This window comes from Salmo salar, chromosome 29 (genome assembly GCF_965601325.2).
Source record: "Salmo salar chromosome 29, fSalSal1, whole genome shotgun sequence".
NCBI classification, from domain to species: Eukaryota; Metazoa; Chordata; class Actinopteri; order Salmoniformes; family Salmonidae; genus Salmo; species Salmo salar.
In genome coordinates this window covers 2,041,453-2,058,819 of record NC_138319.1, presented here as the reverse complement: position 1 = coordinate 2,058,819, position 17,367 = coordinate 2,041,453, and the positions used below count along the sequence as shown (strand labels likewise).

General features: G+C 41.7%; 1 protein-coding gene across 2 annotated transcripts in view; it reads left to right on the top strand.

The window, feature by feature from the left end:
* Positions 1-17,367, top strand: part of LOC106590019 (WW domain-containing adapter protein with coiled-coil) — a 74,372-nt gene that overhangs the window by 36,865 nt on the left and 20,140 nt on the right. For both annotated transcript variants that reach the window (XM_014180501.3, XM_082970644.1), the window contains 2 exons: positions 15,331-15,453; positions 15,611-15,759. In XM_014180501.3, coding sequence (XP_014035976.1) covers positions 15,331-15,453; positions 15,611-15,759 — 272 coding nt within the window. The remainder of the gene's footprint in view (positions 1-15,330; positions 15,454-15,610; positions 15,760-17,367) is intronic.

The following is a 17,367-nucleotide window of genomic DNA, read 5'->3' as shown; positions in this document are numbered from 1 at the left end:
TTCAGATCTGCCCACGGATTTTCTATAGGATTGAGGTCAGGGCTTTGCGATGGCCACTCCAATACCTTGACTTTGTTGTCCTTGAGCCATTTTGCCACAACTTTGGAAGTATGCTTGGGGTCATTGTCCATTTGGAAGACCCATTTGCGACCAAGCTTTAACTTGGTGACTGATGTCTTGCGATGTTGCTTCAATATATCCACATAATTTTCCTGCCTCATGATACCATCTATTTTCTGAAGTGCATCAGTCCCTCCTGCAGCAAAGCAGTCCCACAACATGCTGCAACCCCGTGCTTCACGGTTGGGATGGTGTTCTTCGGCTTGCAAGCCTCCCCTTTTTCCTCAACATAACGATGGTCATTATGGCCAAACAGTTCTATTTTTGTTTCATCAGACCAGCGGACATTTCTCCAAAAAGTTAGATCTTTGTCCCCATGTGCAGTTGCAAACCGTAGTCTGGCTTTCTTATGGCGGTTTTGGAGCAGTGGCTTCTTCCTTGCTTAGCGACCTTTCAGGTAATGTCGATATAGGACTCGTTTTACTGTGGATATAGATACATTTGTACCTGTTTCCTCCAGCATCTTCAAGGTCTTTTGCTGCTGTTCTGTGATTTGATTTGCACTTTTCACACCAACGTTCGTTCATCTCAAGGAGACCGAACGAGTCTCCTTCCTCAGCAGTATGACGGCTGCGTGGTCCCATGGTGTTTATACTTGCGTACTATTGTTTGTGCAGATGAACGTGGTACCTTCAGGCGTTTGGAAATTGCTCCCAAGGATGAACCAGACTTGTGGAGGTCTCATTTTTTTTCTTGGCTGATTTCTTTTGCTTTTCCCATGATGTCAAGCAAAGAGGCACTGAGTTTGAAGGTAGGCCTTGAAATACATCCACAGGTACACCTTCAATTGACTCAAATGATGTCAATTAGCCTATCAGAAGCTTCTAACGCCATAACATAATTTTCGGGAATTTTCCAAGCTGTTTAAAGGCACAGTCAACTTAGTGTATATAAACCTCTGACCCACTGGAATTGTGATACAGTGAATTATAAGTGAAATAATCGTCTGTAAACAATTTTTGGAATAATGACTTGTCATGCACAAAGTAGATGTCTTAACTGACTTGCCAAAACTATAGTTTGTTAACAAGAAATTTGTGGAGTGGTTGAAAAACGAGTTTTAATGACTCCAACCTAAGTGTATGTAAACTTCCGACTTCAACTGTATGTACACTTGACTAACAGGTTACCTGTGCATGCATACACGCACAGGTTGTCCAACCTAGGAGTGAGAGCGGCTTTTTCTTCTGAGGTCTTCCATATTGGTAGTGGTGCCTGGCTGTGGTAATGTTGTCATGATACCAACATTTTGACTTCGATACCAATTTTAGTATCATGATACTCGATACCAAGGCATATTAGCCAAAGTCACAGAATGGCACTTGATTCAGACAGAAACTCAGCTGCTTCTTTGTTCAGTCGTTTGGTGTCTTGAGTTCAATATCATTACATTTGCATTTAAGATATATATATATATTGTGTGTGACAGCCATGTCTGCATTAAAGGAAATGTTCACCCATTTTGAGTGTTATTGTTTTGTACATCTAATGCATCTATTGATTCTCTGGGTCATTTCATATTTTCACGTGTATCTGAGTTATTGGCGTTCAAGCTGGCTGACATCCGGCCTGTATGACTTAGAACTGTTGTAAAGTCGCTCTCTACACTGGAATTTTAATAGGAATACGACTTTTAAATATCATACATGTCAGATTTCAATGCTGGCTGATGTCACAACTCCAGGATGTCTGGTCTCGAATGAGCCATTGGTCATATTTTGCGACATTCCTCCCTTGAACGGGTCTAGCCCATTTTTCCTATTTGTCTGCATCTTTAGTCTAGGGTGCATGGGAATCCAATGAATGAATGAATGAAGGAACGTAGAATGTCTCCATCATACCTACAGCATCAATGTGCAAAATGGTACGCAGAATCATCTGGATATGTGTGCAACAAAAGTTCAACATTCACCTTGTACCATTTCTGTCAAGCCATCTACGCATAGTTTGACGCGTACGTTCAATAAATACAATGTATGCGCCCCACAGAACGCACTGTCTCTGCTACTCAATGCTGCAAGGAAAATGCTGCATTCTATTGGAAATGAAGATAGTTCTGGTGCACCAAAATGCTAGGATGCTGTCAGTGTAACGCCCGACCCAGCACTGTCGACCAGTCACGTTCATGTTGTCATGCAGTGTCACAGTTGCTAAGCTACTCGTCACGCGATCCCTTAAAGTCGGTGTATATGTTGAAACGTGCCAATTTTCCTCAATAGTACGTATTGTCAAGATTCCAAAGCTATACAATATTACAGATATTAAGTTAATTATCTCACATCTCTGAAAATATTTGTTCTATTTCTTGTTGAAATTCGTGCTAATGTTGGGTTTTTTGAGATAATGCTCAATAGACTCCCATTCACTCAGATTCGCCCAGAATGCACCGTGCGGCCTTTTTGAAGTAGCATGGGCAATATTTCCCATCTCCTCACCGGTGAAAGAGCCGTTCATTTGTCTCCCTGATTTGCATACTGCTTTTTGAGCTCGAATTGTTTTTCTGCAGATATATAATGCATCATTCTCTAAAGAGGGTGAATACTCACTGCAGAAACAAAAAGTAGTGGGGAGAGCGCGTCAGTTTGGTCCACACTGATTTTTACAGTGCGCACAAAATAAGTACATTTTTGCGGACCATCTAATAATTTGGCACGGTAAAAATGTATTTGAATGCGCATTCCATGATCTGACACAGTCTCTTTCCCCCTCCGGTCTTGTTCCTCTCTCTTGGTGTAGTTTGTGTCTTGTTTACAAAAGATAGCAGATGCTCTTATCCAGAGCTACTTAAGCCTTGCTCAAGGGCTCATCGTCAAATTTTTCTCCCAGTCGGCTCGGATTCAAAACCGCAACCTTTCGGTTACTGGCCCAATGTTCTTAACCGCTAGGCTACCTGCCGCCCTGTGTTCTAATGCTACTATTAGTCAAGGTCTGGTTGGTTGTAGGCTGACCCTGTCTGGCGTGTCATGTCTGGTGCTTAAGTGCTCCAGAGGAAATGTGCTCAGCGGGGCCCTCTGTCACACAGACCGGGGCTCTGCAGCAGCCCAATCCTGCTTCAATATGCACTGATGACTGGCCATGCAGAAAAGAACATGGCTGGCACTGGCTGTCTGGGGTGAGCATGTCATCCTGTCTGACTACTTTATGATCCCTGAGCCTGGCCCAGAATGCAATATCTTTACTTGAAGCCAACATAAGATACTCAAAGCCAACGTAATGCTTTTATTACTTGTTTTCAAGCATGTGTGCCTTCAGGTTTCGAATTGCATTCTGTGCCGTGACCATTTCAGATTTGTTAGAAACATTGCATAACTATGAGATGCTCTTCATGTTTTGAGGACCACTCTAACTAAAAAAAAACACGTAAAATTGCATATTGTTGTAGTGTTGCACGGTATACTGCAATTTTAGTAAGTTTCTATACTAGAACATGAAACTTTCCGTACTTCTGTCAAGTTTCACGTCGTCTACTAATTGAGAGATTGTCTATCAGCGCAGCCGATGGCCCCTTATAGTGCGAGTGCACCGTGCCTGCTACACTTACTCATTACTCGCTCTAGCCTGTCCTGAGGAACCACTTCACTCACTGGGAGTCTGGGCTGCATCATGTTATCTCCCCACTCATGCTGCACAGAAGTTAACACACTTGAATAATGCAACACAGGATGTAGAATTGTTGCAACTGTTAATTACTGTAAGAAAAACAGTTCATTACAGGCTAGAACACAATGCAAGAAGATACCAGTAGCTTCCAGCTTTGTAGGCTAATTTTCCTTGCTAGCTTACAGCTGAAGCTAACACCCATTCACTCCCCTAGTACTTTGTTTGTGATATGCAAAATATTCTGATTTTCAGCCACTGCCAAAAACGTTATTCGTTCACTTCGTCTCCTTTGCCTCACGTGTGTGTGTGTGAATGAGTCATTAGGTCTTAAACAGAGAGCACACGCTGTTATAAAAAAGATTGCTTCTTCTATGCATGTTAAGTACAATAAAATAAGTCCCAAATGGAAGGCAAATAGATGTAGCCCCATGAAATCAGCCAATACAAGCTCAATAATTCAATGTATGCCCGTACTCCGCTTGATGGAATCAAGTCTGTATTGCGAATTGGCCTTGGCTACATCTTGATTTACCAAGTTTATCAAGAGATTTACCATTCAAATAAATTATTATCCCTATGTAGTTTGGATAAAAGCAAATTGATTCATTAACTTCTCTAGGGCCAGTGGGACGATTTCGTCCCACCTACGTAACAGCCAGTGGAATCCCGTGGCGCGTTATTCAAATACCTTAGAAATGCTATTACTTCAATTTCTCAAACATATATGACTATATGACTATTAAGACTCTCGTTAATCTAACCACACTGTCCGATTTCAAAAAGGCTTTACAACGAAAGCAAAACATTAGATTATGGAACGCACGAACAAAACGCTGCTATTCGGATATAACGATGGATTATTTTGGACCAAACCAACATTTGTTATTGAAGTAGCAGTCCTGGGTGTGTATTCTGACGAAGACAACAAAAGGTAATCAAACTTTTATAATAGTAAATATGATTATGGTGAGTGCTAAACTTGCCGGGTGTCTAAATAGCGAGCCCGTGATGCCTGGGCTATGTACTTAGAATATTGCAAAATGTGCTTTCACCAAAAAGCTATTTTAAAATCAGACATATCGAGTGCATAGAGGAGGTCTGTATCTATAATTCTTAAAATAATTGTTATGCTTTTTGTGAACGTTTATCGTGAGTAATTTAGTAAAATGTTAGCGAATTCCCCAGAAGTTTGCGGGGGGTATGCTAGTTCTGAACGTCACATGCTAATGTAAAAAGCTGGTTTTTGATATAAATATGAACTTGATTGAACAAAACATGCATGTATTGTATAACATAATGTCCTAGGGTTGTCATCTGATGAAGATCATCAAAGGTGAGTGCTGCATTTAGCTGTCTTCTGGGTTTTGGTGACATTATATGCTGGCTTGAAAAATGGGTGTCTGATTATTTCTGGCTTGGTACTCTGCTGACATAATCTAATGTTTTGCTTTCGTTGTAAAGCCTTTTTGAAATCGGACAGTGTGGTTAGATTAACGAGAGTCTTGTCTTTAAATGGCTGTAAAATAGTCATATGTTTGAGAAATTGAAGTAATAGGATTTTTAAGGTTTTGAAAATCGCGCCACAGGATAGCAGTGGCTGTTACGTAGGTGGGACGAATTCGTCCCGCCTAGCCTAGAGGTTAAAATCAATTTTTATGCCATTTTTCTCGTAAAAAAAACCCTGATAATATTCCAACCGGGAAATCGTGTTTTAGTACAGAGAGAGAAAATAAAAACATGGTGTCGCCCCGTGCACACGCCTCAGTCTTATGGTCCTCTGATAGATCACTTACCAAAGGCGCTAAAGTTTTTCAGCCAGCGGCTGGAATTACATCATTCAGCTTTTTCCCGGGTTCTGAGAGCCTATGGGAGCCGTAGGATCTTTGCTGTAACGTGACACTTCCTAAGTTTTCAATAAACAGAGCCAAGAAGCCCAAGGAATGGTCAGAGGGTACTTCCTGTACAGAATCTTCTCAGGTTTTTGCCTGCCATATGAGTTCTGTTATACTCAGACACCATTCAAACAGTTTTACTTTAGGGTGTTTAGGGTGAAACTTTAGGGTGTTTTCTATCCAAAGCCAATAATTATATGCATATTCTAGTTTCTGGGCAGTAGTAATAACCAGATTAAATCCGGCCGTGTAAATACTGCCCCCTAGCCCTAACAGGTTAATGCATACATGGCAGTCCCTGAAAAATTGACAAAACAATTAAAATGTAATGATATTGAACTCAAAAGATCTGTCTGGATCAAGTGCCATTCTGTAACTTTGGCTAATACGCCTTTTTATCCAATGGTATCGAGTATCGTGATACTAAACCTGTTATGGGTATCGGAGTCAAAATTATGGTATCGTGACAACAATAGTGAGGTACAAAGGGGGACTTGTTTGTCTGGTCTGTTGCATCAGTAAGCCTCTGACTCATTGAAGATGGTCTATAGTTAGCCGGGTCCCAGATCAGTTTGCGCGGTCTTGCCTACTCCTCTGATATGACAACGACCGTAGGAGTTAGCGTGACCGCACAAACACATCTGGGACCAGGCTACTGTTGAGTAAAGCCTGTTTGGTTTAGCATGTGTGTTTGACTTCCTCGTCCTTAGGAGTGAACTACTTTTGGTCAGACTGTGTGTTCCTGCTGATGCTCTGCTCTCTTCCCGGGCTGGTTTCCCTCACTCAGTGCTACACACCTAAACCTAGAGAGAAATCTCTTAGTCACTGGTGCTCCACTTAGGGGTCTTAATGAAATCTAAAATGGCTTTTCCGTTAGCAAGCCCCGATTTAAATTGACCTGGAATCTAAACCGAATACTGCTGTTTGTTATAGGGTTAGGTGATTTCCTGTAGGGCTGTCCCCGACTAAAAACAATCTTGGTCCACCGAGAGTCGTCTGTCTGTCCAGAGCTCATTGAGGGCTTTAACAGGGTGTGTCTATATGGAAAAATACACATTTGAAATTTTAAACCGTGTATTTTTCCATAGACACACCCGATGTTTGAATAACATCAACTATATATGCAGCCTACTGAGCTTTTCTGATGCTTTAGGAACTGACATTTAAAAATGAAGACACAAATTACTACAGGGTGCCAGAGATCAATATATTCTAACCAGAAGAAAAATTGTTCCTGAGCCCCCCTCTACATAAAGCCAACAAATAAAAACATTGTAGGTAGAAAATATCCTGATTTAAACATAAATATTCTATAAATCACATTGGCTATGCATGGACTGTCTGCAAGGCACTTGAAACTTTGTATCAACTATTAACTTGGTCCTGCCTGAAGCTTTCTCTAGCAAACTTGCAACCATTGTATAAATTATTCTGGACCCTCAATGAGCTCTGGACAGACAGACCCAGCTGTAGGCTATTTGCACAAGGGAGAAGTAATCAGGTAAGCCCGTTTTATGATGTTGCCACCGGACCGGAGCATGCCATTCCCCCCCACCCCACGTTCATGCTGAGTGGTTGTCGAAAGGGAGAGCACTGGAAAGATTTTTCAAATAGGCCACTTTGAGAAACTATTGTCATTCTCAATGGATGTAAATTTGAGTAGCTCCACAGTGAGTTAAGACAATCAAATGGGGACATTTATAAGCCTACATTTGTGCACAGGCCAGGTAGCCTAGGCCTACTTCTATGTGTAATCAGGTGCATGTCCTTACTCAAGATTAATAGCAGCGCTCCAAACAAAAGACAATGAATAAATTGACAATTTAATGAAATAAACCAAAACATTTTTTTCTCACAAGTGAAGCCTAGGTTGTGCACTCTGCAAACGTGTCCACTCCTACAGACTGTAGTAATGATAATATATTGAATGCATTAACAGGAATTACCGTAACCAAACATTTTTAGATTAGGAATTATGGGAATTAGAGGTAAATGTAATACTGGTGTGGCATCCCTGCGGCCTCCAATGGATTAGTCCTCTTCAGACAGGTGCCATAATTAAAAAATAATGTATTTGCCACAGCTTGACCTCCCAAAAATTCTTGGTCGACCAACAGCCTATCGACCATTCAACTTAATGAGGTCAGCCCTTATGTCAAATCAAATTGTATTTGTCACATGCGCAGAATTCAACAGGTGTAGACTTTACAGTGAAATGTTTACTTACAAGCCCTTAACCTGTTAGGGCTAGGGGGCAGTAATTGACACGGCCGGATAAAAAACTTACCCGATTTAATCTGGTTACTACTCCTGCCCAGTAACTAGAATATGCATATAATTATTGGCTTTGGATAGAAAACACCCTAACGTTTCTAAAACTGTTTGAATGGTGTCTGAGTATAACAGAACTCATATGGCAGGCAAAAACCTGAGAAGATTCTGAACAGGAAGTGGCCTGTCTGACAAGTTGTTGTTCATCTTGGCTCTTTTTACTGAAGCCTGAGGATCTTTGCTGTAACGTGACACTTCCTACGGCTCCCATAGGCTCTCAGAGCCCGGGAAAAAGCTGAATGATATCGAGGCAGCCCCAGGCTGAAACACATTATCGCGTTTGGATAGTGGCTGGTCAGAGTACTCTCAGACTCGTGCACGAGATGTTTTTATTTTCTCTCTTTGTACGTATACACGCTTTCCCGGTCGGAATATTATCGCTTTTTACGAGAAAAATGGCATAAAAATTGATTTTAAACAGCGGTTGACATGCTTCGAAGTACGGTATTGGAATATTTAGACATTTTTGGTCACGAAATGCGCCATGCTCGTCACCCTTATTTACCCTTTCGGATAGTGTCTTGAACGCACGAACAAAACGCCGCTGTTTGCATATAACTATGGATTATTTGGGACCAAACCAACATTTGTTATTGAAGTAGAAGTCCTGGGAGTGCATTCTGACGAAGAACAGCAAAGGTAAGAATATTTTTCTTATAGTAAATCTGACTTTGGTGAGTGCTAAACTTGCTGGGTGTCTAAATAGCTAGCCCTGTGATGCCGGGCTATCTACTTAGAATATTGCAAAATGTGCTTTCACCGAAAAGCTATTTTAAAATCGGACATATCGAGTGCATAGAGGAGTTCTGTATCTATAATTCTTAAAGTAATTATGTTTTTTGTGAACGTTTATCGTGAGTAATTTAGTAAATTCACCGGATGTTTGCTAGTTCTGAACGTCACATGCAAATGTAAAAAAGCTGGTTTTTGATATAAATATGAACTTGATTGAACAAAACATGCATGCATTGTATAACATAATGTCGTAGGGTTGTCATCTGATGAAGATCATCAAAGGTTAGTAAGTAGTCTGGGTAGCCATTTGGATTAGCTGTTCAGGAGTCTTATGGCTTGGGGTTAGAAACTGTTTAGAAGCCTCTTAGACTAAGACTTGGTGCTCCGGTACTGCTTGCCCTGCGGTAGTAGAGAGAACAGTCTAAGTATAGGGTGGCTGGAGTCTGACAACTTTTAGGGCCTTCCTCTGACACCGCCTGGTATAGAGGTCCTGGATGGCAAGAAGCTTGGCCCCGGTGATTTACTGGGCTGTTCGCACTACCCTCTGTAGTACCTTGGGGTCGAAGGCCGAGCAGTTGCCATACCAGGCAGTGATGCAACCTGTCAGGATGCTCTCGATGGTGCAGCTGTATAACTTTTTGAGGATATGAGGACCCATGCCAAATCTTTTCAGTCTTCTGAGGGGCAATATGTTTTGTCGTGCCCTCTTCACGACTGTCTTGGTGTGCTTGTACCATGTTAGTTTGTTGGTGATGTGGATGCCAAGGAACTTGAAGCTCTCAACCTGCTCCACTACAGCCCGTCGATGACAATGGGGGCGTGCTCGGTCCTCCTTTTCCTGTAGTCCACAATCATCTCCTTTGTCTTGATCACGGTGAGGGGGAGCTTGTTGTCCTTGCATGACACGGTCAGGTCTCTTACATGAGGTCTCCTTGCATCAGGTCTCCTTGCATGACACGGTCAGGTCTCTTACCTCCCTGTAGGCTTTCATCGTTGTCGACGATCAGGCCTACCACTGTTGTGTCATCATCAAACTTAATGATGGTGTTGGAGTTGTGCCTGGCTGTGCAGTCATGAGTGAACAGGGAGTACAGGAGGGTACTGAGCACGCACCACTGAGAGGCCCCCGTGTTGGAGGGGCAGTGTGGCGGATGTGTTACTTACCCTTACCACCTGGGAGTGGCCCATCAGGAAGTCTAGGATCCAATTGCAGAGGGAGGTGTTTAGTCCCAGGGTCCTTAGCTTAGTGATGAGCTTTGAGGGCGCTATGGTGTTGAATGCTGAGCTGTAGTTGATGAATAGCATTCTCACATAGGTGTTCCTTTTGTCCAGGTGTGAAAGGACAGTGTGGAGTGCAATAGAGATTGCATCATCTGTAGATCTGTTGGTGCCGTATGCAAATTGGAGTGTGTCTAGGGTTTCTGGGATGATGATGTTGATGTGAGCCATGACCAGCCTTTCAAAGCATTTCATGGCTACAGACGTGAGTGCTACGGGATGCTAGTCATTTAGGCAGGTTACCTTAGTGTTCTTGGGCACAGGGACTATGGTGGTCTGCTTGAAACATGTTGGTATTACAGACTCAGACAGGGAGAGGTTGAAAATGTCAGTGAAGACACTTGCCATGCTCAGAGTACATGTCCTGGTAATCCGTCTGGCCCAATTTGTAAGTCGCTCTGGATAAGAGCGTCTGCTAAATGACTTAAATGTAAATGTACGCAAAGTCAGGGTATATGCAACAGTTTGGGCCGCCTGGCTCATTGCGAACTAATTTGCCAGAATTGTACGTAATTATGACAACATTTGAAGGTTGTGCAATGTAACAGGAATCTTTATACTTATGGATGCCACCCGTTAGATAAAATACGGAACGGTTCTGTATTTCACTGAAAGAATAAACGTTTTATTTTCGAAATGATAGTTTCCGGATTTAACCATTTTAACCTCTATGGGCTAGGTGGGACGCTAGCGTGCCACCCGTGGTGCACTCCATCAACAGCAGGTGCATTTCAAGAGCGGCAAATTTGAATCCAAATAAATGTCAAAATTCAAATTTTTCAAACATACAACTATTTTACACCCTTTGAAAGATAAACATCTCCTTAATCTAACCACGTTTTACGATTTCAAAAAGGTTTTACGGCGAAAGCATAAATTTAGAGTATGTTAGGACAGTACATTTACAAGAGTTGTGTGTAATGTTTTGTCAATTCAAAGACAGGGTCACCAAAACCATAAAACCAGCTAAAATGATGCACTAACCTTTTACAATCTCCATCAGATGACACTCCTAGGACATTATGTTAGACAATGCATGCATTTTTAGTTCTATCAAGTTCATATTTATATCCAAAAACAGCGTTTTACTATGGCATTGATGTTGAGGAAATCGTTTCCCTCCAATAACCGGCAGTCAAGTCAGCGTCACAAATTAAATAATTAAAATTAGAAAACATTGGTAAAATATTATATTGTCATTTAAAGAATTATAGATTTACATCTCTTGAACGCAATCAACTTGCCAGATTTAAAAATAACCTTACTGGGAAATCACACTTTGCAATAATCTGAGCACTGCGCCCAGAAAAATACGCGTTGCGATACAGACTAGACGTCATGTTGGGGAGATCTAAAATCGAAAATACTATGTAAATAATCCATCACCTTTGATTCTCTTCATCAGATGTCACTTCCAGGTATCACAGGTCCATAACGAATGTAGTTTTGTTCAAAAAAGCTCATCATTTATGTCCAAAAATCTCCGTCTTGTTAGCACATGATCTAAGCCAGCCGGACTTCTCGTCATGAACGAGGGGAAAAAATATATTTCCGTTCGTTCAAACATGTCAAACGTTGTATAGCATAAATCATTAGGGCCTTTTTTAACCAGAACATGAATAATATTCAAGGTGGACGAATGGATACTCTTTTATAACGTATTGGAACGAGGGTACCCAACATGAACTCGCGCGCCAGGTGTCTAATGGGCCATCATCGTTCCATGGCTCTTGTTCGGTCAGATCTCCCTCCAGAAGACTCAAAACACTTTGTAAAGGCTGGTGACATCTAGTGGAAGCAATAGGAAGTGCCAAAATATTCCTCAGCCCCTGTGTTTTTCAATGGGATAGGTTTAAAGGTAATACAACACATCAGGTATCCACTTCCTGTCAGAAAATGTCTCAGGGTTTTGCCTGCCAAATGAGTTCTGTTATACTCACAGACACCATTCAAACAGTTTTAGAAAATTTAGGGTGTTTTCTATCCATATGTAATAAGTATATGCATATTCTAGTTACTGGGTAGGAGTGGTAACCAGATTAAATCGGGTATGTTTTTTTATCCAGCCGTGTCAATACTGCCCCCTAGCCCTAACAGGTTAATGACCTAAGGCTCGTATTTCTGTGTGTTATTATGTTAATAAGTCTATGATTTGATATTTGACAGAGCAGTCTGACTGAGCGGTGGTAGGCAGCAGCAGCCTCGTAAGCATTCATTCAAACAGCACTTTCGTGCGTTTGCCAGCAGCTGTTTATGACTTCAAGCCTATCAACTCCCGAGATTAGGCTGGTGTAACCGATGTGAAATGGCTAGCTAGTTAGCGGGGTGCGCGCTAATAGCGTTTCAAACGTCACTCGCTTTGAGACTTGGAGTAGTTCCGCTTGCTCTGCAAGGGCCGCAGCTTTTGTGGAGTGATGGGTAACGATGCTTCGAGGCTGGCTGTTTTCGATGTGTTCCTGGTTCGAGCCCAGGTAGGGGCGAGGAGAGGGACGGAAGCTATATGGTTACACTGGCAATACTAAAGTGCCTATAAGAACATCCAATAGTCAAAGCTATATGAAATACAAATGGTATAGAGAGAAATAGTCCTATAATAACCTCAACCTAAAACTTCTTACCTGTGAATATTGAAGATTCATGTTAAAAGGAACCACCAGCTATCATATGTTCTGAACAAGGAACTTAAACGTTAGCTTTTTTACATGGCACATATTGCACTTTTACTTTCTTCTCCAACACTTTCTTTTTGCATTATTTCAACCAAATTGAACATGTTTCATTATTTATTTGAGGCTAAATTGATTTGATGTATTATATTAAGTTAAAATAAAAGTTTTCATTCAGTATTGTCATTATTTCAGATAAAAAAATAAATGTCTTTTTTTAATCGGCTGATTAATCTATCGGCTTTTGATCCTCCAATAATCGGTATCGGCATTGAAAAATCATAATCGGTCGACCTCCAGTCTGTGGATCTGTTGGGGCAAGCAAATTGAAGTGGGTCTAGGGTGTCGGGTAAGGTGGAGATGATATGATCCTTGACTACTCTCGCAAAGCACTGAAATGAGTGCTACGGGGCGATAGTCATTTAGTTGAATTACCTTTTGCTTTCTTGGGTACAGGAACAATGGTGTACATCTTGAAGCATGTGGGACAACTGACTGGGATAGGGAGAGTTAGAATATGTCCATGCTCCATGTAACCTTTTACTCGATTTTTATTTAACTTGATTACAATACATACCGATCGTGTGGGGAAGTCGATGGCCAAAACACAGCAACCTCGTCCATCCATTTCAGTTGGTGGCTTTCACGACGTTTGATGCTTTTCCTTTGGCAGATCCCCAGGTTTCTAACGAGTCTTGCAGCCCCTGGCCTGGGCTATTATCTCCCCAGTGTGGTCATCTGCAAGCTCCGGCTGCGCAGCTTCTAATCGGCATCGATGTAGTGCAGTGTCAATTACATGTAGGGCTCCAGTTGTCACGAAATAGTACAACGGTTTCAGCTCCGATGTTATTTTGGCATGACGTTTCTTGTACATGGCACTTTGTATTTCTTATCCAGAGTGTGAACCATCTACTTGAACCCACTGTTCAATTGTTTAAATTGGGGCCATGTCTTTTGCAATGTTGTACGTTATGGCATCTGTTATTTCATTCATTCCTTCAGTCAGAATGTGATCAAATTATCAATTGTTATTAGTCACATATATTTAGCAGATGTTATTGCGGGTGTAGCTAAATGCATGTGTTGCATAGGGAGGTGTGTGTGTGTGTGTGTGTGTGTGTGTGTGTGTGCAAACGATTCCAAAATGGATTGTTGCCTGGGCTTTGCTCTTGTCATGATGCTTGTTGGCCTCTGCCTCATTTTTCTTCGTCATGCTGTATTACATGCCTGTGTTTCAAATGGTAGGATAAGTTGCTTGTGTTTCCTGGAGTGGTTGCTATAGTTTTGCGACAATACAAGCACACTGCCTCACGCTGCGCAATGTCACTAGGTTTAAAACCAAATTAAGTCCCAACAACCAACACAGCATCCTTCTTTGGCACTATTTGTTCTTGGATTTCTGGGACTGCATCTTCTTCATCGCTGTTCATTTTCCCCCTTTAATGAGCAAAGCTACTCGCAAAATCACTTGAACTGCCAACAGGTGTGGGAAGCATGAAATAGAACACAGCTGTTGGCTGGTTGGCTGCTGTAGTCTTAGTTCAAATGAAACGACATAGATGAGCGTTGAGATTTTTTTCCCTGTGCCGTTTCGCTTTCAAATATGTCGCGCTGCTCCATAGGCTATTGTTTAATGCATGAAGGAATATTGTGTAATCATCGAAAAACACCGACATATGCAAAATTAGTTCAGTATGACTAATAAATGTCAGTAATTTTCGGTTTATCGTCCCAGTGAGTTATGTTATAAACCATGGATAGAAGCAGTCTACAAACCCATCTAAAGAACTGGATACTAATTGCTTTGCCTCATCCTCCTCTCGTAATAGGCTGTTTGTTCCAGTTCTCATAACGCTGTGATTGAGAATAGCCTAGGCCTATAGCCTCCGACTTTCAAAAAGAACAAGACTGAAAGTGGCAACTTTAGGACAACGGTACCTTCTTCATGAGCTATTAGGGAAATAGTTTGTCGTAAAGCTTCTATGATAGGCTATATTGGACATTCGGTTTTTAACCTTGCATGCCTGTGTTTCATGCAAAGAACGATGAAAGCGTAGTAGCCCAAAGTCATATTGAATGGAGAGAAGGGAATAAAGCATTTTTCTCTTTTTTTTTTTTACCGCTAGTGGAATGTCCATTTTATAATTTTTTTTAAATAAAATTAATCGTTTTTGGCTATAAAGCCCATGCATATGACAGAGTGAGGAAAAAGGGATACACTATTTTCTGACTGGACATTTTGCACTGCCTTGGTGAAATTCACTGTCTAGTCGATATTCCTCTCTTGTGTTCTGCTCTATTGAAACAGATTGTACCAAATAGGAATAGGCAGATTACTCACTCGGGCGCTAGACGACTCCGTTCTTAGGCCTTCTGCGTGGCACCAGTCAAGTTCAAATAGGGTAAACCATTGTCTGTCACCATCGACGATGGCTGTCAATAATCATCATCACTAGACGATACTATCGTAATATTGCCCAATCCTGATTCAGTTTGCTCCTACGTCAAGAGGCATTTGGACCAGCTAGAGAGTAGTTAGTCATAGAAATAATTTGCTCCATTGTTTACATTTTGTTTGGTTGTGCAGATAGTGGGGCTGATCTGATGGCTCTAAAACAGGGGTGATGTTAGGGATCATCTTATGTTATGGTTTTAGATAAAAGCCCATATTTCCAAGCTTTCCTCACTCCCCCCCCTTCTCTTTCTAGTCCTCAAAGCTGCTGTCACTCAAGCGTCGTTACAGTCGTTGCTTCATAAGATCCTCACAGCCGGCCCGTCAGCCTTCAACATCACTACTCTGCTCTCCCAAGCAGCCCAGCTCTCCAACCAAGGTAGGCCTTCAGCCGCCCTGTTGTTTTATCTGGCTTCCTTGTTTGTTTTTAGATACACAATGGCAACCTTCATATTCCAACTTGGCACTGTTGATTTTTAAAGTATCTAAACCAGATAGATGTCTAATCGTTCTCCACCCTCTGTTACCCCCAACAGCCCAGCAGTCGAACCAGTCCCCCATGTCGTTGACGTCAGACGCCTCCTCTCCCCGCTCCTACGTGTCTCCCAGGATCAGCACGCCACAGAACAACGCTGGTCACCACAAAGCCCTGCTCAGCACGCCCCCTGTAGCCTCACAGACCAAGGTACTGTCTACTACTACCACTCTGGTAGGCCATGTCTATTTGGCTGCTTTTAGACATGCAGCCCAATTCTAATATTTTTTTCACTAATTGTTATTTTGACTAATCGTATCAGCTCTGAAAAAGATCTGATGTGATTGGTCAAAAGACCAAGTAGTGGGAAAAAATATCTGAATTGTGTTGCCTGTCTAAATGCAGCCTTGCCAGTCTAATGTAGAGTCATATACTAACTACTGCCTGCCTAGCAGCCTACTTCCTGCCTAGGACCTCTGTGTCTAAAGTAGGCAAAGCCATGTCTACCTCACTCTGCCTGCAGAGCAACTCTGTTCAATCCATGTGTCGCATTACAAGTATTGGCTGCCTTGTTCTGTATGTAATGTAAATTAAGGGGATGGTAGTATTTGTGTTGGCTTTATAACCTAGCTTGTCTGTGCCTAGGAGTATTTTCTGTTGGTGTTTCACAGCATCACAAACTGGCCTAAATCATACCCAGGTTCCGTGTTTAAGTGATGTAGTGTTGTCACACTACCAGAATTTGGACTTCCATACCAGGTTTAGTATTACGATACTCAATAGCAGAACAATACCTTGGCAAAAAAAGATGTATTAGCCAAGGTCAGAGAATGGCAATTGATCTAGACAGAAACTCTGCTACTGCTCTGTACAATCATTGGGGATCTTTTCAGTTATATCATTATATTTGAACATTTTGATGTCCATTTAAGACTGCTATGTCAAATCAAATTTTGTCACGTGCCAAATACAACAGATGTGGACCTTAACATGAAATGCTTATATACAAGCCCTTAACCAACTACACAGTTAGATTTATTTTAAATATATACAGTTGAAGTCGGAAGTTTACATACACTAAGGTTGGAGTCATTAAACCTTGTTTTTCAACCACTCCACAAATTTCTTGTTAACAAACTATGGTTTTGGCAAGTCGGTTAGGACATCTACTTTGTGCATGACACAAGTAATTTTTCCAACAATTGCTTACAGACAGATTATTTTACTTTATAATTCACTATCACAATTCCAGTGGGTCAGAAGTTTACATGCATACACTAAGTTGACTGTGCCTTCAAACAGCTTGGAAAATTCCCGAAAATGATGTCATGACTTTAGAAGCTTCTGATTGGCTAAGTGACACCATTTGAGTCATTTGGAGGTGTACCTCTGTATGTATTTCAAGGCCTACCTTCAAACTCAGTGCCTCTTTGCTTGACATCATGGGAAAAGCAAAAGACCTCAGAAAAAAGGATGAACCAGACCTCCACAAGTCTGTTTAATCCTTGGACTGCAATTTCCAAAGGCCTGAAGGTACCACGTTCATCTGTACAAACAATAGTACGCAAGTATAAACACCATGGGACCACGCAGCCGTCATACCGCTCAGGAAGGAGATTTGTTCTTTGGAGAAATGTCCTCTGGTCTTATGAAACAAAAATAGAACCGTTTGGCCATAATGACCATCGTTATGTTTGGAGGAAAAAGGGGGAGGCTGGCAAGCCGAAGAACACTATCCCAACCGTGAAGCACGGGGGTGGCAACATCATGTTGTGGGGGTGCTTTGCTGCAGGAGGGACTGGCGCACTTCACAAAATA